Source organism: Danio rerio, chromosome 14, assembly GCF_052040795.2.
Source record: "Danio rerio strain M-AB ecotype USA chromosome 14, GRCz13ab, whole genome shotgun sequence".
Taxonomy (NCBI): domain Eukaryota; kingdom Metazoa; phylum Chordata; class Actinopteri; order Cypriniformes; family Danionidae; genus Danio; species Danio rerio.
In genome coordinates, this window is record NC_141034.1 from 55,789,626 (window position 1) to 55,813,436 (window position 23,811).

Sequence of the window (23,811 nt, forward strand, 5' to 3'; positions counted from 1 at the left end):
TGAAAATTTCCTTGCCATGTTAAAAATCATTTGGGAAATATTTAAAAAGAAAAGAACATTTCAAAGGGGGGTTAATAATTCTATTTGCAACTGTATATATTACATATCTAAATATAAATATTTTCTAAAATATGTGCATGCATGCATGTGTTTATATAGCATATACATAATAATTATACACAGTACACACACAAATGTGTGCTGTGAAATAGCTATGGCAGTCACTCAAAGAATTATTCAGTCAAGTTTTGTCATATATAACATGTCTGACGTGATTTAACTTTTGGGATTTTATTTGTATTACTCTGAAGTGTTTTTGCCTTTTAGATAGATAGTTAAAGAACAGGACGTGTGTTTGGATATAACTCCACACTTCGTTATTATTGTTGATTTATTAATTTGCTGGACATTAGAACTGAATTTAGAAATAGTTTTGAAACAAATCTTTAGGCTTAACAAAGGAAATTAAACATGTGGGCTAATGAATGTGTTCAGTGTATTGAGTTCATCATTTCCTCACTCCACCAAAGTAAAGGAGTAAAGAGAGAAAGTAAAGAGGCTGAATGGAGGAGGCTCGTTCTTTGTCCTCGCGCTGCAGATGCTCTGTTTAGCTGTTTTCTCACTAGTGAATCGTTCAGTTTTTACACCTAAAAGTCCACCATGGAAATAGCAAATGCACAATGGTGCAACGCAACTGACTCTTAAAGGGAAGATGAGATTCTGATTGGTTTAATGCACAAATATATATGCTAAAACAAACTTTAAACTTGAATGCAATTAATCTTTACCCAGTACTAAAATATACATAAACACAGCAAAATATATGAACCGTTTTAAATAAAAGCACATGCAGTATAGTCTGTGGTATACTAAATCAGAGTAAGTCCTTCATCTGTAAATGATTTTGGCTTTTTAATAAGTAATAAAGAAGCTGTTATGAGGAACCCGTCTGCGTAATATCAAATAAACAATTGCACTTATAAACTAATCATTATTTGAATCTGGAAAAGTAGTACTAAAACAAACCTTAGCAAGCCCAGAAATACAAGCTTCCCTCTTGGTGAACAGAAAAACACAAAAGCAGAAACACCAGAGCCACTTACTGATTATTACAGCCACTAAAACAAATGATGCTTACTATTTAGGGTGCGAGACGGTCACTAAACTGTTTGTTTACAGCACCTCCTGTCTAATAGGACAACCGAGACACTGATTCGTTCACTGCAAAAATCTGCTTTCAAGTCCAAATATCTACAGTTTTCTAGACAAGCAAACATATCGTCTTGTTTTAAGCAATAATATGAAGCTTTTCCTTAAAACAAGCAAAATAATCTGCCAGTGTGTTTAGCAAAATAATCATGTTAAAGTAGGTCTGTCATAATAATCAAAATATGAAGAGTTTAGATGCAAAAACCTCTAAAAGCCAGTTGATATTACTTCTAAAATGAGCTTTTTTCACCAAATCTTGTGTGTTGGCTTAGTAATTTTACATTTATAGTGATGGAGAAGTTCTTTTCATTGCCTTCAAAGAGACATAACTGAACATAAACATAGGAGGCTGAGAAAATTTCTCATTTCAGGAGAACATTTCAGACAGCGTTTAGAGTTTTTTTTGCATCTGAACTCTTCATATGAACTTATCACACAACACATGGACATGAGCTCAGTCATATTTGGTGATGCAATCTATATCGGCCATACATAAAAACCAATTCTAGCAACATTTAAGCTGATTGTGCAACACCTCTATCGTTACTGGAGCTGTCAGTGACAGTATGGGTACAAAAACACTAGTGTTTACAATCAATTACTGTAGTATATTTTCATGTGGGTGTCTGACAGCTGAAAATAGATCAGACATCGCAGCCTCTGTTACTCTTCACCTTGCACTTTTTTGTTAACATTTATTATTATTTATTTAGGGTATGCATTTTCACATTCTAATTATAATGCCTCATTATTAAATTGTTGAAATGACTGTAAATAAATGAAATATTTTTAAGAATAAAATATGGCGTGTTCTCTGGAAGGGTGCATTTGTATTGTGATGGTTTTATATTGTCATTTTGACACTAATAAGTGGCATAAAATGGTTCTAAAATGGCAATAATATAATTTATTGTAATAAATTTTGGTGCATTATATCCTACAACAGAAAATAGATATTGTGACCGGCCCAGTCAAAAGGAAAAACAAGATTATTTCCCCATATTGGCAGATTATTTTGCTTGTTTTAAGGAAAAACTCAACTCGTTTTGGCATATTATTTCTGAAAACAAAACAATAATTGTTGCTTGTCTAGAAAAAGCTTCTTGATTGAGGAATGTGTAGATATTTGGACTAAAAACAAAACAAACTCCAAGTAAGAAAATCATTTTTGCAGTGTTCTAGTGGACTAATCTAATGTATTGTGGCCTTCAAATATTACAAAACAACTTGTAAAATAATTCAATTCTTATTATGATCTGTTTGATTCGTGGTTTCTTCAATATAGACACACATAAACACTGTAAAAACATCCATAAATGAGCAGTTTTCCATATTTTGTGATTTATGTATGTATATTTATTTCCCCTGTTTATTTCTGCTTTTGAATTGCATTATGGGATCTTGATCCAGCAACTTTTAACCTTCAAAAGTTGAAAAAAAAAGGGACTTTTCTGAACATTTTTAATAGTGTGAAAGGATTTATTGTCTGGGTTGGTGTTTTATATTCATTCATTTTGTACCGTTTATCCGGGGCTAGGTCGTGGGGGCAGCACTCTAAGGAGACTTCCCTCTCCCCAGACACTTCCTCCAGCTCCTTCGGGGGGATCCCGAGGCATTCCCAGGCCACTCGAGCGACATAGTCCCTCCAGCGTGTCCTGGGTCTTACCCGAGGCCTCCTCCCAGTGGGACATGCCTGGAACACCTCCCTAGGTAGGCGTCCAGGAGGCATCGGAAACAGATGCCAAAGCCACCTCAGCTGACTTCTCTCGATGTGGAGGAGCAGCGGCTATACTCCGAGCTCCTCCTGGGTGTCAGAGCTCCTCACCCTATCTATAAGAGTGCGCCCTGCCACCCTGTGAAGGAAACTCATTTTGGCTGCTTGTATCTGAGATCTTTCCCTTATGACCCAAAGCTCATGACCATAGGTGAGAGATGGAGCCTAGATTGACCAGTAAATCGAGAGCTTTGCCTTTTGCCTCAGCTCCTTCTTCACCACAACAGACCGGTACATCCACCGCATTTCTGCTGCCACTGCACCAATCCGCCTGTCAATCTCAAGCTCCATCCTTCTCTTACTCGTGAACAAAACCCCAAGATACTCCTCCACCTGGGGTAAGGACTTTCCTCCAACCTGGAGATGGCAAATCACCTTTTACTGGTAGAGCACCATGGCCTCGGAGATGGGTGTTGTATATTACGCTACAGAAACCTTGTAATAAGCTGCCAGTGCATGTTCTGATATTTTACCGGCTTATTTATCCAGATCACAGGTCTTAAACTCAATTCCTGGAGGGCCGCAGCTCTGCACAGTTTTGCTCCAACCCTAATCAAACACAGCTGATCCAACAAATGAAGGTGTTCGAGACTTATTTGAACACCTCGGTTATTTGGATCAGCTGAGTTTGATTAGGGTTGGGGCAAAACTGCAGAGCTGCGGCCCTCCAGGAATTGAGTTTAAGACCTATGATCTAGAAATTATTTCTTATAATGTGATTTCAAACCACTAAAATGTCACTAAAAGTCACTTTGTTAAACTGCAGAGTTCAATTTACAACATTAAAAAATGAACAGAGCAGAGATCAACATCCCATAATGCAATTCACAACTGTAAAATATGCAAACTGTTCATTGACAGATAGTTTACAGTGTAGGAAGTATAAATACAGTAAGTGTACACATTCAATGACCCCCCCATTAGCAACATAAACCTGTTAAAGTGTTTATAAAATAAAGTGCAAGAGGGAAATAATAATAGCAGAGTAATAATAATGGAGCGGCGTTTAGCGGAGCAGAGGCGTCTGTTTCAGGGAAATGAGCACCGAGCGCATTCGGGACACGTCTTTAGTCTGCCGGCTGGTTTTGGGGTTGAAATCGCAGAGTCGGGCCACTTTCTCCCATTCCGTCCCAGGACTGTCGTCTTCACACTCCTTGAGGAAAGCCTCCTCTGACGCTCTACACCAAACACACAGCAGAGCATCATGGGAAACAGCATACCACATAATGAGATTAAAACCAATATTAATTTCTACTAGAGGTGAAACGGATCACAGCCCACGGTTCGGGACGCACGTGACACACGGATTAAGAATTTTTTCAACTTGTAGATTAATCCTAAATTAGTAATGATCGCAGAGATATCGCCTCCAGCGTCATTTAAATCGCATTTTGGCTAACCTGTAAAATATGATGATGGAAATAAATGCGAATCTAAATGCTTTCTTAAGTTATTAAAGGTGTTTTCTGTCACTGTTTGTTTATTAATGCGTTCAGTGTAAAGCTGCACAATTAAACATTTAAAGATCTGGATCTCAACACCCACGCAACATTATTTATAAATGATGAGGATTTGCATATTCATTAATGCATTTAAATCTGCATTTGATCAAGACTTTTCAGTTAGTTACAAAGCTAAAATCAATCAAACAACACATAAATACTGGGATAAGAGTTTATAGTTCAGATATAAACACTGATGTTTACGGTAGATTTAAATCACTGTTTAATGGAACTTGACGAAGTTGTAGCAATTACATTATTTAACCAATAGGTGGCAACAAACGACTAAAGTTATACATATAGTTATTAAAATGAAGGTTTTATGAGTGAATTATTAAATCAATAATTAAAAATGAGACTAAATAATATACATGATGCGTTGTACAAGACTTTAATATTAGATTTATACATTTAGCATTATCAGCAACAGTAGTCTTCATTTTTTTGCTGATCCAAAAAAGGGACTGATGCATGACTCAAAAACCGTAGTGTGATCCGAACCGTGAAATTTGTGATCCATTACACCACTACTTTTTACCAGTGAGAAATTATGTTTTTTTTATTAATCTGTTTTGTTGATTACTTTCATAAATAGTTGAAATCAAAATCAATCCTTAAATTTTTATTCTTTCAAAAAAAAAAAATTCTCAAGTGAGGTTTAAACCAATAAATCAGCATTATATGGCCTCTTGAAGGCTTTAATGTGCTGATTGTTTCTTGAATGAAAGGTAAAACTTATCAAAGAAATTAAAAGAAAAGCAAAACTATCTTGACGTATGATTAACATTTAAAATGTTGGTGTTAACATCTGGAGTGAATTAACAATTCTATTCAACAAGAATGCATAAAATTGATCAAAAGGGACATTAAGGGGATTACGAAATATAGATTCCTATGAAATACAATTTTTTTTAACTATTTCATACATTTAATCTACAAAATAATAAGCAACAATTTGAAAATAAAAATATAATAAGAAGAAATTGTATCTTATCTTATGCCAATTTAAATAATTTCTGAAGGATAGTATCACACTAAAGGCTGCATTGATGATACTGAAAAATCTGCATTGAATCGCAGAAATAAATTACATTTTAAAATATATTCACATATAAATCAATTATTTTAAACTGCATTATTATTTCACAGCATTTGAACAAATAAATATATAAAAAATAGTAATATATTTAAAACAGTAATATAATAATACAAAATGTATAGCAAATTGAAAAGCATAAGACACTGAAAATGACACTGAAAAATCTGCAATAAATCACAGAAATAAATTACATTTTTAAATGTATTCACATATAAATCAATTATTTTCAACTGGAATATTATTTCACAATTTTACAGCATTTCTGATCAAATAAACACTTTAAAAATATAAATATATATACAAAAAATATATAATAATAAGCAATAAATTACATTTTAAAATATATTCACATATAAATCAGTTATTTTAAACTGGAATATTATTTTACAATATCAGCATTAAATCACATAAATATTTTATAAATATAATTAAACATATAATATAATAAAAAGAAATGTATCCTAAGCAAACTGAAATTATTTCTGAAGGATCGTACACTGAAAACTGTAATTATGATGCAGAAAAATCTGCATTAAATTTGAAGCAATAAATTACATTTTAAAATATATTCACATATAAATCAATTATTCTGCAATTTTACTGCATTTTTGATCAAATACATATTTTAAAAATATAATTATAATTAAAATAGTTATAATAAGAAATGACTGAAAATGACACTGAAAAATCTGCATTAAATCACAGCAATAAATTGTATTTTAAAATATATCAATATAAAAAATAAGTTATTTTAAACTGCAATAATATTTCATAATTTTACAGCATTTTTGATTAAATGAACATTTTTAAAATATAAATATCATTAAAACGTATAATAAAAAAGATGAATGTATTTAAAGAAAACTAATGATACTGATAAATCTGCATTAAATAAATTACATTTTACATCTAAATATATAATAATTAATATTCACATCTAAATCAATTATTTTAAACTGCAATACTTTTACAGCATTTTTGATCACTTAAACACATTGTTGTTGAGCTCCAGTGACACTAGTGTTCATGTGATGTAAGCAAGACACACAGAATGCATCATGTTTGACTGATTTGCATTAAACATACACAAAGCCTATGACATCAGAGTTGGGCTGTTTGTAGAAAGCCTTATCAGCGATCCTAATGCACAAACAAGCAGGAGAGATAAAGGAGAGGAAGAGAAAATGGGAGCCAGAGAGTGAAAGAGAAAGAACGTCAGTCTCACACAAGATGCAAACATGTACACAAGTGTTAATACATCAAGCATGTTCTCAATGCATCAAGAATAAGATCATATTAGTCAACAGATAGAAAACAGAGAAAATCATTCATAGAAATCAGAAAAGTTGGTCCTAATCATTCTGTATGAACCTGCTTTTTTAATTATTATTATGTGTTTGGAAATATTTAAAAAGTCAGATTCTGTCTGGCTCTGATAACCAGTTATAAAGTAACTATTTAATATAATTAAATTATTTTAGGTCATTTAAATACAGTTACTTATAGAGTACTTGCCTTAATGTATTGTAAACATTGTATTTTTTGTTATACATATATATATATATTAAGTAAGGCTGCACAATATATTGCAAAATTGTCGTTATCTAGATAATAGTATATACAATATATGTACAGCAGACGTGTGATAAATTACATTTATTTTATGCATTGGTTGTTTATCTAAATCTGACCAATCAGATGGAGCCTTACTATCTTTAGCCCCGCCTCCCCAGTAGTTGCTGGTTTGCTACTGGCTAGAGCGGCCCTAATGGCTGGAGTCGAGACGAGGGGATATTTTATTGTTTTGCGATGCATATTGAGTATAATTTGATCATTTGACAAACATATATGAAATAAATAGAAATAAAAAGCTCTGTTAGGAAAGAAAGAATGATTTTAGGATATCTTTGGACGATAATAGGATGATCTTGTGGGGGGGCGCATCTGCATCAAAGGTAATAAACCAAATCACAGGCAATGATCAATACAGTAAAGCAAGTTACAAATGAAACAAATGCTTAATACTGTATTAAGGTACACAAATTAAATAATTGAATGTTAAATAAATAACACCGCAAAATCTTGATTGCATATGCACTGTACATAAATACAATTAATCTTTCTTGAAGTTGCTAAAATGTTAATCTCCTGTGCCTGAATGCTTTAAACTGGCTTAACAATGTCTACACAGTCACAGGCATTAAGACACATGCAAATCATAATTTTTTGAGGGGGTAACTTTATGGTTAATCTTTGCAATTACTCCTTAATCATGTCTGTTTTAACTCCTCCTCAACTATAATCCTAATTCTACATGGTAGATATGCGATGGGACTATACATATGTGCATATTGCGATATCGATGCTGAAGACATATATTGTACAGCCCTGCTTCAGCGACAGAAAATCGACAGTAAAACAGGGGGAATCAGATGCCATGCAAGAGTTGAGAAGTGTGAGAGAAAGCTGGCATTAGTTAAGATGCATTAGTCATTAAATACCTATGAGGAAATGTTTAAAGATGTTATTCATATACCAACAAATGCAGAATATTAATGCTGGAACTAACAAGATGGTCATTTTGAAAGTTTGCATGTAATAAATGTTTCAGCAGAGCATTAAAGATGATTTTCTGGTCCTTGGTGATTTATATAATGCAGTGGTCAGTGGTCACCTGTTTTTGAGATTAAAATAAAGACATTGAACATTATTTATAATATTATTAGTTTTAATATACAAACTTGATAATGTATGAGAGCACTGTTTGCCCAGGCTGTAGATTAAATCCTACAATATTGTAAATAATGTTCTTATTTCTCTTCATCAGGAGCCACAGTGCTTGATTTAGAGTTGTTTGTTTGTGTTTATTTTTAAACTCAAAAACTGGTGTCCATTTAATCCATGGTTTCCTGCATTTATATATGTTTGATGACTATGGTGAGACAAAATATAGGTAATAAATTAGATTGATTAAACAAATTTAACTTCAAATAAAAGTGAACCGTGCATGCTGAATCACTATCAATCAATTATTAATGCATATATATATATATATATATATATATATATATATATATATATATATATATATATATATATATATATATATATATATATATATATATATAAATATAAGATATAAATAAATATATGAATTAATCACAAAATGTATGAATTAATCACAGGTAGAGTGTGAATAACAAGGGTGTGCTGAATAAATGCTTGGTTAAATACAAGATAAAAACAACATGTAACATGAGAGGTCAGCCCTTTAAATAGTGAGAATTGGTTTGCTTTGATCTGAATCTTAAATTATAATATTAATAAATTGGTAACACTGTACAATAAAGGTTCATTAGTTAATGCATTTACTAACATGAACTAATCACGAACAACACATATACAGCATTTATTAATCATAATTGAACATTTACTAATGCATTATTAACATTCAAGGCCATGCTTGTTAACATTAGTTAATGCACCGTGAGTTAACATGAACTAACAATGAACTACTGTATTTTCATTAACTAACATGAACAAATACAGTAGTAGATGTATAGTTCATTGTTTGTTCATGTTAGTAAATGCATTAATTAACATTAACTAATGAACCTTATTGTAAAGTGTGACCAATAAATCAAATAATAGATAATATAAATACACAATTGACCACCCCTTTAATGGTTCAGACCACTGTGAATGCATAACCGCGCCAATCAGTCTGCCAGAACTCATTTAACTGTCTGAAACCAGCTGATCTAGGGCAACGTTCACAAGAATGTTTCCTCGTAAAATAGCGCTTGTTTAAACATACAGCCTAAAATAAAGTAGAATTAGCTGCATAGTTTGACTAACAGTAACCTTTTGATGAAGCTAATCAGAGGAGAATGTGAGTCAGAATACATTAAATATGCCACAAAACACAGAATACCTAAATATGTTTTATTAATGCATTAATAGGGTATATGCCGAGCTAGTGCTGTTTCCATCCTAATAAACTTCCAATTACCTGTTATTGTTAGTTTGTCTAATTTTAAACGATTCCTTTTACAGCATCGATGTTATAATGTAGTTAAAATACAATCAGTTAAACAGACTTTGGCATTCATTTAGTAGCTCAAGCGTAAAACGAGACAAAAAGCCGTTTACTCGCAGCGCCCGTCAGCATCAGCAGGTTAGCACAGAAGCTCCATTGAATATACTGGGGTAAAATAAATGCTCATATTATAAAGACATGGCGGGGGGGGGATGTAATTTGCTTCTTGTACAATCTGAGACCCAGTTTATATCGGATATCACTCAGCCAGTGGAAATCGCTGATTTTTTAAGAAAACAGACCTTAAACGCGACAATTTTTCAATGGCATACAGTTCACCAGAAGCGTTTAACCCAGGTTACTGGCAAATTAAAAGTCCCATTAGCATGCTTCAGCATATACCCAATTGGATTCACTGAAGCATGTATAACACAAACTAACACTACCGAAAATGTTGACCCCCTGATTGCCAATGATTAATTCGAACCCTGATCACTCCTTAAAAACACATGCATTTTGTATCTTCGTGGTTAAAATTTGCAATCGCTCCAAATGAAGTTTTTAAAAGTCCCTATTAAATCCCATTATGAAGCAGGATTTACCAAAAAATCTGAAGAAAGATTCACCTGCATTTTCAAGGCCCTGTACATTTAGATGTTTGGATGAACTGTCCCTTTAAGGGTGTAGTGGTGAAAATACCTGTTGTTGACTTTATTCTTCTCCATCTGTTCAGTCTGGTGTATATGCCAGTCCTCCAGCTCCTTCTTGGCCTTCTCTCTCCACACGGCCTCTGCAGCTTTAGAGGCTGAATCTGTTCATATATACACACATATATATAAAACAAGCTAATATTTAAGCTTGTAAAACATATTTACAGGATATATAAACTTCCCTATATGTGAAGTTTCAGCTCAAACACCACACACATAATGCTTTATAATCTTTGGAATCTGCCACTATGCTGATGCACAGGCATTTTTTAGCCCCGCCTTCTTCTGAAAAGAGCACAATCTAATTTGAGTTTAAAGCGACAGTCACCAAAACACCACAATTAGGATCAAAGCCTAAAAGGGTCAGTTTCAGAGAGCGATAAAACATTATTAGTGTGGTATTTTGCGCTGAAACTACACATGCACACACACTCTAGATCAGGGGTCACCAATCTCGGTCCTGGAGGGCCGGTGTCCCTTCAGGGTTTGGCTCCAACTTGCCTCAACACACCTGCCTGGATGTTTCAAGTATACCTAGTAAGACCTTGATTAGCTTGTTCAGGTGTGTTTGATTAGGGTTGGAGCTAAAATCTGCAGGACACCGGGCCTCCAGGAACAAGTTTGGTGACCACTGCTCTAGGCACATCAGAGACTTATTTTAAAACTTATAAAAGGAGCATAATAGCTCCGCTTTAAATAACCTTAAACTTTCATAAAACAGCATGTATATATTAAAACATGTGCAGGAAATCCTTCAATACCTAATTCCTCCAGCCGGGTTTTCTGCTCCTCCCTCCACTTGCGCAGACTTTCAGGCTCTTGTCTCTGTATGTCGACTTGTGCGATAGCCGAGTAGCTGTCAGTCATGCCGTTCGTGTCCTAATATTACAATCAGTCATGTAAGTTAACAACAGCTTTCTGGAACTATTGTGTTGTACTACTTATCCAGCAAGTTTTTACGCAGCGGATGCCCTTCCAGCCGCAACCCATCTCTGGGAAACATCCACACACACATTCACACACACTCATACACTATGGACAATTTAGCCTACCCAATTCACCTGTACCGCATGTGTTTGGACTGTGGGGGAAACCGGAGCACCCGGAGGAAACCCACGCAAAGGCAGGGAGAACATGCAAACTCCACACAAAAACCCCAACTGAGCCGAGGTTCGAACCAGCGACCTTTTTGAGGCGACAGCACTACCTACTGCGCCACTGCCTCGCCCCACTCTAACAATACACTCTGGGCAAATTAACTCACCATTTGTTATGTTGGTGGCTGTTTTTGCCCCATTGACTTTCCATTATAATCAAATTTTTTGATTGCAAAACCACGACACCATATGATCATGCATTCTTGATTGTTGCTGGTTTTCCCTGTTGGAAACAAGCGGCAACCTCCAGCTCTCCCTCTTGAAGCAAATCACGGAAGTAACTGAACCTGCAATTGGTCAAAATTCCGCTAGTCCTGGCTTCATTTGGAGCAAATTTCTATTGACCCCACTGTTAAAATGGCCAACTTTAAAGCAGAAAAAAGGTGTTTACAGCCTGGTACAAAGAACGACTTTGGTTCATAAAGCTAATAATACCCTTCATGACAACTGTGAGGGGGTGAATTTTTTTTATAACTCATCCAGTTATATTTAGTCTGCATAATTAAGGGCATGGCCACTTGAGTGACAGCTAGGTCTCGCTGGTCACCGTCACTTGATTCTGGCTGATTAGCTGCTGAACTCATCATATTCATAATATCTTTGTGTTGTTTTATGTGGCTTTATACAGTCAATTGCCTTTTGGAATTAATTAACAGGTGATATGGCATGCTGTGTGCACTTAATTGTGCTCACAAACCATTCACGTGGCCTCCATTTTCAACCCGGGCTCATTCTGGAAAGCCCCGCGGACGTTTCTGGAGGCCGCGAAATACGTCCCAGGAGGTATGTATTTGTGTTTTTGTTTTTGCGAATCCGCAAATCTTTTTCGCGTCTTGAACGCCTCTTGCGAGACCGCTGTTCTCGTGTAAAAAGCTGCCGGAGCCGCCGCTGTTCGACTGACTGGCTGGCTAAATGACTGAACGATTGACTGGGCGGCCGGCCAATCGGAAAAGCCCTTGTCTGATTTTGACTGCGTTTTCGAATTTCGCCACATTCTCGCCCCATTACGAACTCAATCACTTTATTTTTTGGAATCTGTTTTTTGTCCTGCCTGATTTCTGGAACCGCTCTTCCCTGGACTCGAACCCGGTCTTGAACGCTGCCGGCTACTCCTCCACCGGGCCTCCGCTCCGACAACGTAACCCGACAAGCTAAGCGGACAAACTGGTTGCGGCGGGAAAGCCCTCCACACGGAGGAGGCGAGCCGTCAGCCCAGCCGGTGAGCGCGAAGAGGAGCGGCATCACACCGCCCCGTAGCGTTCGTTTGAAAAAAAAACAAATGCAGCCATACATACCTCCGGCCACATAAATCACGTTCTCCAGAAACGTCTGCGGGGCTCCATTTTCAGAATGAGCTTGGGTTGTCCATTTCCCAGGTGAGTGAAATTATATACTTCTATATCATCTCTATAAATGTATTTGTTTTATTTAAGATCATTTATCATAAATATTTTTCTTTAGAGCTTGAATCTGACAGACTGATTAGCTGTAGGCTCCAGAACTTCATCTGAAGCGTTGTCATACAGTGTTATGCCTGAATTTCATCAATAGTTTTGCATTACAGCAGTATTTTTTAAAAGTCTAAACACTTTATTGATATAGTTTACAACCAAGCACATGTGGTCAGAACACAAACGAGTCGCAGGTAATGAAGTATTAAGCATTCTCCCAAAGAAAAGTCTGTCTAAAGGCTGATTTATACTTCTGCGTCAAGCGAATGCATATGCTACAGCACAGCCTACACGTTGACGCATAGCCCTACGGCATGACTGTCTGCATCGCTGACGCACACCTCTCGAAAATTATAACTACATGTCGCAATGACGCATAGCGCAAGCTCTGTGATTGGTTGGTTTGGTAGCGCTGACGAGTCTGGGCGGAGTCGTGAGCCGCACGAGCCCGAAGGAGCGATTATTTACAAGTGTGGAATCCCTTGAAGGAGCTCCGGATGGAAAGTTTTGTTTTGTGTTTACCTCATAATTAAAGTTGCTGCACATCTGTCGGTTCCTGCCTCAAAATGAGCGAGTTTGAGCCACTTGTACATTAAGGAAGCGTTCAGAAAAAGCAAAACACCAGCGAAGAAACTCGACGCAGAGGAACATAAACACCTCACTGCCAACTAGCGTTTCGGAAGAGTTAATGCAGACCAACAGAAACAACGTGCAGAAGTATAAATGTACAGCTACGCACGCTGCATGCACCGTGGGTTACGCCGACTACTTGACGCAGACGTATAAACCAGCCTTAAGCAAAATGGCATCAGGTGTCTGTAGCTCCGCCTCTTTGCCCTTGTTTGGCACCCCCAACAGTGCTATGATCAGCTAATAAAATGGTCATGCCTGCTGGTAACTTCCTTTGCGTTCTTCAGAAACCTATGGGTGACATCACGGATACTACTTCCATATCTTTTACATTCTATGTTTGGTAAGAGCTACAATTTGTCAAATTTACTGTTGATCATCAGTTCAGTGCAAAAAAGCTTAGTTTCTTTCCTTTATATAGAGTTACCTTGATATGCCTGAGAAAATCTAAATAAGCCTTTCAGCTGTCAGAACACATTCATTCATTCATTTTCCTTCAGCTTAGGCCCTATTTCAGAGCTCGCCACAGCGGAATGAACTGGCAACTATTCCAGCATATGTTTTACACAGCGCTTCCAGTCGCAACCCAGTATTGGGAAACACTCATACACACACACACACACACACACACACACACACACTCACACACTACAGACAATTTAGTTCATCAATTCACATATGGCGCATTTGTTTGGACAGTCAGGAGCACACAGAGGAAACCCACTCCACCATAGGGAGAACATGCAAACTCCACACAGAAATGCTAACTGACCCAGCCTGGACTCAAACTAGTAACCTTATTGCTGTGAGGGACAGTGCTAAACATTGAGCCACCCCGCCACCTATCACAGTAAACACAGTAAGTGTATTTCTTCACACACACTTTGATCTGCTGTTTCACTCCACTGACCTCCATATAAAAGCCAGATTCATTTAGCACAGGCCTATCTAAAGGGTTAATGCTGACAAATGATGATAAACAGTAAAAATTACACATTTTACCTCTTCCCAACAGAGAAAACCAGCAACAATCAATTATGCAATATTTATATGCTGTCATCATGACTTTGCAATCAAAAATATCATTATAATGGAAGTCAATGGGGCAAAAACAGCCCCCAACATAACCAAGAGGTAGTACATTTGCCCAGAGTGTATTGTTGAGTTTGTATTTCAAAGCAATTTCCCAAAATATGTCTCAAAATAAGATTTGTCAGCAAAAATCATCCCATTTGCTGAAACACAGAGAAAGTTGGAGCCAAATTGAGATTCAAAAGCACCCAGAGTGGATGAAAACGACCCAACAGCACACAAAGGTTAACACCAAACACTGGTTGTGGTGTATAAAAGCAAACATGAATATAAGAGTTGCCATACTGAGGGTTTCTCACCTGAAACATGTCTCCGTTTACAGCTGAGGATCCTCCAAAGTCACCTGCAGAAGAAACAGCTGAGTTTCAGTGCAGATTCTCTAATGCTGAAACATCACAGGCATTAGAGGAATGTGGTGCGCCTTGTTGGACAGTGTGTGTGTGTGTGTGTGTGTGTGTGTGTGTGTGTGTGTGTGTGTGTGTGTGTGTGTGTGTGTGTGTGTGTGTGTGTGTGTGTGTGTGTGTGTGTGTGTGTGTGTGTGTAAAAAAAGACAAGTTTCTGGATGCAGCCAGACTCACTCAATTGTTTTGACTCTATTATTATTATACACTGCGCATGTGTGCTTTTTTTTTTTACTGTGTTTCACTTGTCTTGACAGATTCAGGTGTGCTTTTTTTAACTCCAGCATGAACTGAAGGTGTGTTAATTTGGTGTTGCTTTCATTTTATTTAGTTTATTTATGGACACAGATATTTAATATCTATACAGTTGAAGTCAGAATTATTAGCCCTACTGAATATGTTTCCCCTAAATTTCTGTTATGACGGAGAGAAGAGATTTTCCAAAATATTTTTAAATATAATGGTTTTAATCACTCATCTTAATTAATTAATCATCTCTAATCACTGATTTAGTCTTTGCCAGGATGACAGCACAAGTTAAAGTTAGGGTAATTAGGCAAGTCATTATATAGCAGCGGTTTGTTCTGAAGACAATCCAAAACAAATATTGCGGAAGGGGGCAAATAATATTGACCTTAATATGGGTTTTAAAATATTAGGAACGGCTTTTATTTTAGCCGAAATAAAACAAATAAGACTTTCTCCAGAAGAAAAAATATTTTAGGAAATACTGTGAAAAATTCCTGAATCTGTTCAACATCATTTGGGAAATATAAAAAAAAAAAGAAGAAGACATTCACATACACGACATATATATTGAGTTCATTCATTAATAGTTGTCTTATTAGCTTTATTTCTTAGGCATGAGTAGGTCCGCAGTGAATTTGTTTATTTACTTTTGTATGTGTAAGTATATATTTATTCAGTTTTATATTAATTTAAGTCATAATAATAACTAATGCACTGTAGAAAATCCTGGTTGCCTTAAATTTGTAAGCTGAATCAAATTAACCTCATGAATCCATTGAACTTATATTATGTTAAACTGACTTAAAACAGCTTGTGCAACTTGTAAATTTAAGTTAGAAGATGATTAACTTAGTTTAATAAGTTACAATGACTTAAAACACATGCAGTCAGGATCGAAAACAAAATTACAATTTAGGATTTATGTACAATTGCAGTTTGTAATGTAATGTTTTTTGTCTTCTAGTCAATTTTCATTCATTCATTCATTTTCTTTCCGGCTTACTCCCTTTATTAATCAGGGGTCGCCACAGCGGAATGAACCGCCAACTTATCCAGCATATGTTTTACGCAGTGGATGCCCTTCCAGCTGCATCCCATCACTGGAAAACATCCACACACACTCAATCACATACATACGCTACGGACAATTTAGTTTATCCAATTCACCTATAGTGTGTTTGGACTGTGGGGGAAACCGGAGCACCCGGAGGAAACCCACGGCAACACTGGGAGAACATGCAAACTGACCCAAAATGTCAACTGACCCAGCCGAGGCTCGAACCAGCGACCTTCTTGCTGTGAGGCGATCATGCTACCCACAGCGCCACCATGCAGCCCTCTAGTCAATATATATGTATATATGAAATACTTGCTTTGTTTACAAGACAAGTGGATCTAAGTGGATTTGCATTAAATAAAGTTTTAAATGTTTATTTTTTTTTACTTGCATGTTTTAAGTGTTTAGTTAAAGCATAAATCTGCACTTTATTTATTTAGTTATTTATTTTTTACAAAATTCTGTCATTAAGTGTTTTGGAGATATTAGGTTTGATTTCGTTTTTGCTATTTTAAGTTTTGTGTTATTTATTTTGCTCCTTTATTTTTATGCAAGTACAAATGTCATTTTTTGCAATTTTCTGCAATGCGACTCTTATTTAGAAGAGGATGAGTGATAATATTTAATTTCATTAATTTTTTTTATTTTATTTAGGGCTGCTAACTTTTTTAGAGTTTATTTATTTTCTTTATTTATTTTAAATTAAATGTTTCCTTTTTTCTGAAAAAAAGTTTTAATGGTGACGCAGTGGCGCAGTAGGTAGTGCTGTCGCCTCACAGCGAGAAGTTCGCTGGTTCGAGCCTCGGCTGGGTCAGTTGGCGTTTCTGTGACAAAATAAAGGTACTGAAAGTACTGCTGTAAGTTACTAGTACTATGGGAAAGTGGCTGTATACAGTAGTGATATCATAGATTTTCAATATAATATAATATAATATACTTTTTAGATAAAATACCATAGGAAAAAGTAATTTAACCAAAAATACTGTATCGATTCTTTTTACTAATCATTGTCAATACCATGAACACTAAGAAGTGATTTGAACTTCATTTATTACACATTCATGCACCTGGTACATAACAGTACTGCTACATATACGAAACAGACACTCTGTATTATACATTATAATATGCACTAATTAGAGCTGTAAAAGAGTGAAACTGAAAGTACTGTTGTTCTAGTACTATGGTAAAGTGGCGGTATCTGGTGGTGATACCATAGTATTTCAATATAATAGAATAGAATATTCATTAAAAAAATCCTTTCAATGAAGTATCTATATTTTTTGCAAGGAATTGTCAAATACCATGATATACACATTTTAGTAAGTGATTTTTACTCATTTATTACACATTAATGTACCTGGTTCTTCAAAAAAAAAAAAAACATGGTACATTACACTACTGCTACTTGTACGAAAGCACACTGTTGTACTTTTTGTGTGCATTTAAGTACTCAGTAATAACAATGGTGATTCATATTATCAGTTACACATAATTTGTGAGATTAATATTAAACAAGGACACAAAATAAAGTTACTGAAAGTAAGTACTGCAGTTACTAGTACTATGGTAAAGTTGCAATAATCAGTGGTAATACCATAGTATTATAATAGAATATATTATAATATAATATACTTATTCTAAAAATACCATGGAAAAATAATTTATTATAAACAAAAACACTATTCTTTTTACAATACCATGGTAACTAACATTATAAGAAGTGATTTATACTCATTATTACTCATTTATGTATTTGGTTCTGCAAAAATACCATGGTATGTTACAGTAACGTTACCGCTACTTTATCGCAAGTAGCCTAATCTGTGTTATAGTTTTTGTGTGCATTTAAGTACCGAGTAATAACGATGATGATTTATATTATTAGTTGTGCATAATTTGTAATATTTATATTAAACAAAGTCACAAAATAGTTACTGAAAGTACTGCTGTAAGTTACTAGTACTATGGTAAAGTGGCAGTATTCAGTGGTGATACCATAGTATTTCAATATAATATAAAATAATATAATATAATATATACTTTTTGAAAATATACCATGGGAAAAAGTTATTTAAAACTAAAATACTGTGTTTTTTTACAATACTATGGTAACTCACATTTTAAGAAGTGATTGATACTCATTTATTACACATTTACGTACCTGGTTCTCCAAAAATACCATGGTACATTACACTACTGCTACTTATACATAACAGGCACTCTGTACTATACTTTATACACAATATAAAGCGGTAATACGTGAGCACGGGTGTGTGTTTGCGGCCGCCGGGACTCGCGCTGGCTCACCGCCGGACATGGTGTAGGTGTCTGCGGGCGCCGCTCCTCCGTCCTCCGGTAAACTGAACCCAGTGCTGTCGTTCTCAATCACCGCGATTTCATTCTCCTGCTGGGCCAGAAAGGCGGCGGCGGGATCTTCTTCTGTATGAACTCCGTTGTCGAAGGCGGAAAAACCGAAGTCGTCAGCCATGTTTGATAAAGTAACACCGGCTTCCGTAAAAAAGCTACGCTAAAACACTCCAGCTGTTTTCTTCTTCAACCAGTTCACAAGTCGATTAGCTGATAAAGGGTGAACTTAGACTGGTCTGAACGTTGTAGACTTATTTAAAGTATTTATTTCACTTTTTTACTGACAGCGGTTGAATGACGCACAGCTCAAACGTTAGTAGGGAGTGCTAGAACAAAAATCTGTAATATCAATATTGAGCGCATAGTTAGGTGATGATTTGTGGCGTTTTGTCCTCATCTGCCGGACAGAGTGTGTAGTGCAGCAGAGTTGGATTTAAAGGGACAGTTCACACAAAATTAACTTTTATTCTGTTGCGCATAAAGCAAGATATTCTGAAGAGTGTTGAAAAGCAATCTGTACTTATCTTTTTAATCAAACTTTCACATATTTTCCCATGTGCTTTTAATTTCAAATAATTTATTAAGGGTGACATGGTGGTTTAGTGGTTAGCACTGTGGCTTCATAGGAAGAAGGTCGCTGGTTTGAGTCCTGGCTGGGCCAGTTGGCATTTCTGTGTGGAGTTTGCATGTTCTCCACATGTTGCCTTAGGTCTCCTCTGAGTGCTCCAGCTTCCCCCACAGTCTAAACACATGCACTATTGGGGAATTGATTAACTAAACTGGCCGTATAGTGTATGAGTGTGTGTGTGAATGAGTGTGTATGGGTGTTTTTCCAGTAATGGGTTGCAGCTGGAAGGGCATTCTCTGCATAATAAGCATATGCTGGATACGTTGGCGGTTCATTCCGCTGTGGCGACCCCTAATAAATTAAGGGACCGAAGGAAAATGAATGCATAAGGATTTTTACTTATTAATTGTTTTGCTTTGCTTAATCTGTATTATTAATGTTTTTCATGACTCTTTTTTAACTCTGTATAGCACTTAAGCCAACTGAAGTTGAATTTAAATGTGCTATATAAATAAGGTCAAATTTGCATTCAGCGTCTGGTGTGAACACAGCATAACAGGTAATAATCTTCGAAGCAATATCGTGCATATTAAGGAAGTTGCACCCAGTGGTGAAAAGAGTATGTAAAAAGCATACTTAACTAATACTTAAGTAAAAAAAAAGCATACTTAAGTAAAAGTACCATTACTTGCCTAAAAATGTAGTGTGAGTAGAGTAAAAGTACCTGTCGTAAATATTACTCAAAGTAGGAGTAAACAGTAGCCCTTTTAAAAGTGAGTATTACGCTGTTAAAAGTTGATGCATTTACATGTAATTCGTGGATGTGTGTAAACGTAACATTCTGTAGTGCATATATTTATTGCCCAGCAGGCACACAACGTTATAAGACGTTAATAGGTTAGATTTAGGTTGTAATGTCAGGTGACCAAAATTCTATGTCTAGCCAGCGTCTAAGGACATTATTTTCATGTCCAATAATGACATCAAATGACGTTGATATTTGGTTGATTTTAGGTTGTTAGAAAGTGACCAAAATCCAATGTCGAGCCGACATCTTAAATCAACATCCTATTGACGTCAAATACTGACATTTATTCATCAGTTATGGCAACCAAAATTCAACGTCTGATAGACGTCATAGTGGTAACATTGACACAACGTCAAGCTGTAACATCATTAGATGTTGATATTTGGTTGGTTTGAGGTTGGACGTTGGACATTGACATCGGGCTGACGTTGAGTTCTGATGTAAACCCGATTTTCATTTCCAAACAAAATGCAGCGTCTCCACGACGTTAGGGTACTATTTCAATCTGACGGCATGTTGACGTCTTGTGCCTGCTGGGTGTTTAAGGCCATTTCGGTCATCATACAGTAAATATCCATCATCTTCCCATCAGTGATATGCATCTAAACCAGGGGTGCCCATACTCGGTCCTGGAGGGCCGGTGTCCTGCAGAGTTTTGTTCCAATCCCAATTAGACGCACCTGGGCCAGCTAATCAATCTCATACTATGCTTTCTAGAAACATCCGTGCAGGTGTGTTGAAGCAAGTTGGAGCTAAGATCTGCAGGACATTGGCCCTCCAGGACTGTGGCTGTTTCTCAATATGCGTTCTTCAGCGGTCTTGCGTCCTCGTGCTCTCGTGTAACGTCATCATCAGCTGCCAAAGTTCAGTTCCAATACTCAAGACCGCAAGAACAGAGGATGAGTGAAACTTCCCGATGTGATTTGATATCGAGGATGCACCGAGGCAGACTTCCCTGCTGAAAAATCCACCTTAAACCAGCCTAGGCTGGTTGGCTGGTTTTAGCTGGTCGACCAGGCTGGTTTTAGAGGGGTTTTGGCCACTTCCAGGCTGGTTTCCAGCCATTTCCAGCCTGGTCTTAGCTGGTTAGGCTGGGAGATGACCAGCCACATCCAGCTAAAACCAGCTTGACCGGCCTGATTTAAGCTGGATATAGCTGGTTTTGGCTGGACTCCCAGCTTGGCTAGGCTGGTCAAGCTGGTTTTAGCTGGTCATCTTCCAGCCTAACCAGCTAAGACCAGACTGGAAATGGCTGGAAACCAGCCTGGAAGTGGCCAAAACCCCTCTAAAACCAGCCTGGTCGACCAGCTAAATCCAGCCAACCAGCTTAGGCTGGTTTAAGGTGGATTTTTCAGCAGGGTTGAGCATCGAACTCGCTCTGGAAGTCCCAGAAGTCATTGCGACTGGAGGTAGGAAGCGCAGCATTTTATCTAGATTTATTATTAAAGTTCAGAGATATAAATTATTTGCCTCAGGACTTTCCCTAAATGAAACGGTGAAAGTAAACATTAGCATGGACATCTTAATAAAGGAATAAACACATTAAGGGTGTTTGTTTGCTAAAATTCATATTAAAGTCTGTTTTATTTATATTGTGCAGAGTATATTGATAATGTTTTCATGCAAAATTTATATTTTAAAAAGGGGGAAAACAATAAATCGTTGTATGAGTGCTGTAATGTTTAAATAATTTTCCATTTAAAACGCGTGAAGGTCATGTGACCATCAGGAAGAATGCAGCATCTCATTTATCAAAAGACGCGTTCTCTGCCCTCGTGGTCTCCTGAGTTCGTTCTTCCGAGGACACCTGGCAAGACCGCTCTCCACAAGAATGCAAGTCCGTTCTCTGCGATCCTGGAATTGAGAAACAGCCTTGGGCATCCCTGATCTAAACATTCTCTGGGTTAGTGCATGTAAAGATTTTGGACATCTTCTTGGACACTTAATGCTTCCAAACAAATTGCTGCAATGTAAAGTGCACATGTCTTGAAGTAGTTCATTATGATGCGATTTACCTTCTATGTGTGATTTGATTGGACAGAAATTACAGGACTGATTATTCTAATTCCCATAAACAAGAAAAAATAAAGAAGCAACTGCAGGTTGAAGGAAGGTAGTGGAGTAAAAGTACAGATACTGCACTAAAAATGTATTCAAGGAAAAGTAAAAGTACGTGTCAACCCTCTGGTCGTACGACATCTAATCTGCTCTGAGCTGGTTTCGATCTGGTTACCTTCCGCATAGAAGTCAGTTGCTCTAGCAAGGAGGCTAAAGACCATGGCCTCTAGTGTCTGTCGCTAGAGCACCTTTAGACGTCAGAGAAGTGAGGTTTACCTGGACAGCACACACTAGCTGGCCTCCGTTACATACACATTTTTAAAATTACTTACTAAATTACAATTTCTGAGAAAAACTACTCAGTTACAGTTACTTGAGTATTTGTAATTAGTTACTTTACACCACTGGTTGCACCTCATTTACAATGGAGCACGCTTATTGGTTCGAACCAAGTCTTCCTCATGAATTAACACTGAAAGCTCAAAGACGTCACGTTGTACCCGCCGGTACAGACATCCAGTCTTCACGCTGGAATTTACACAATGATCTAATCGCTGGTAGGCAGCTTCTAAATTTCTTTTCAAACCGGAAGAGCGAATTTGCTCAAAACAACGCACAAACAACCAATTTTGTCATTTTAGCTAAGCATATGTGTGCTAATCAACTCAAGCTCGTTTTGGAAGCGTAGTCCCGCGGACGTTTCTGGAGACAGCAGAATACGTCTCGGGAGGTACGTACGCCTGCATTTATTTTTTTTCAAGCAATGCTGCGGGGCGGTGTGAAGCTGTTCCCTATCGCGCTTGCCGGCCGGCCGGAGGGCTTTCCCACTGCAACCCGTTTGTCCACTCAGCTCACCGTGTACGTCGGCAGGCTTGAGATGCATGAGAGGAGTTGACCATGGCGATCGGTTTCGAGTTTGGGGAAGAGCGGTTCCAGAAATCTGGTAAGAAAAAAACAAAATCTCAAAAATGAAGTGAACGAGTTTCGTAACAGGGTGAGAACACGGTGAAATCCGAAAACGCAGTAGAAAAAAAAAAATCAGGGCTTTTCTTTTTTCGTACGTCTTTTGTAAACTGTTGCTCGGGTTTAGGGAAGCGAGCGGGCGGGCGGGTCAATCGGTAAAATTGGTTGGGTTCAGGAAAGGAGGAGGGCGGGTCAGCCGATTGGCCGGTCACGCAGTCAATCATCCGGTCAGTCGGACAGCGGCCTCTGGTGGGTTCACGTGAGAACAGCGCGGGCATGAACTGCGCTCGCGAGAGGCGTCTGAGATGCGAAAAAGCGCACAACAACGGCTTCTCGCGGATTCGCAAAAACAAAAACTGCAGGCGTACGTACCTCTCGGCACGTATTCACTGGTCTCCAGAAACGTCCGCAGGACCACGTTTCCACAATGAGCCCGGGTTGGTGCTAATAGTGTTTTTAGCAGCGTAAGCTCCATTTATGACTGTCAGCATCTTAAAAAATGTGTTTTGGTATTCTTCCTCTTTGGTATTTCTAGTCTCTTTAACTTGAGCAGTGAATAAACAGAAGTGAAGACTGAACTTCATAATTCTGCAGGCTTTGCCAACAACAGCTACAGTGTGCTAAGAGCTGAAATATCCAACATTCTGAAAGCTATAATAAATAATCTGATGGGT

General features: G+C 37.1%; 3 protein-coding genes across 15 annotated transcripts in view; 1 reads left to right on the forward strand and 2 right to left on the reverse strand.

The window, feature by feature from the left end:
* Positions 1–23,811, forward strand: part of rnf44 (ring finger protein 44) — a 325,815-nt gene that overhangs the window by 102,311 nt on the left and 199,693 nt on the right. The gene's annotated exons all lie outside the window — the stretch shown is intronic.
* The window catches only part of unc5a (unc-5 netrin receptor A), a 716,311-nt gene that overhangs the window by 2,978 nt on the left and 689,522 nt on the right, over positions 1–23,811 (reverse strand). The window lies entirely within an intron of this gene.
* Positions 714–19,083, reverse strand: cltb (clathrin, light chain B). 11 transcript variants are annotated; one of them, XR_015507887.1, is made up of 8 exons: positions 18,681–19,083; positions 14,963–15,006; positions 11,095–11,212; positions 10,323–10,434; positions 6,671–6,724; positions 3,671–4,161; positions 3,440–3,495; positions 892–3,364 (listed from the first exon to the last, which is right to left on the reverse strand). XR_015507887.1 is itself a non-coding variant. In XM_087282104.1 (6 exons), the coding sequence occupies exons 1-6, from the start codon at positions 18,859–18,861 to the stop codon at positions 3,990–3,992; spliced, it is 681 nt and encodes a 226-aa protein (XP_087138230.1). In that variant the 5' UTR covers positions 18,862–19,083; the 3' UTR covers positions 2,469–3,989. The 11 variants fall into 11 exon arrangements, 2 of the variants coding, with proteins under 2 accessions (XP_087138231.1, XP_087138230.1); XR_015507891.1 differs by lacking the exon at positions 6,671–6,724 and having other exon boundaries at positions 714–3,364; XR_015507888.1 differs by lacking the exon at positions 3,440–3,495 and having other exon boundaries at positions 714–2,609; positions 3,828–4,161.

Coding starts and splice junctions, on each gene's coding strand:
- cltb (XM_087282104.1), bottom strand. CDS start 18,861: ATGGCTGACGACTTCGGTTTTTCCGCCTTCGACAACGGAGTTCATACA. Junction 6,725..10,322: donor AAGAATAAAGTCAACAACAG/GTATTTTCACCA, acceptor TTTGTGCATTAG/GATCGCTGATAAGGCTTTCT. Junction 4,162..6,670: donor TCTGATGTCATAGGCTTTGT/GTATGTTTAATG, acceptor TGTTTGGTGTAG/AGCGTCAGAGGAGGCTTTCC.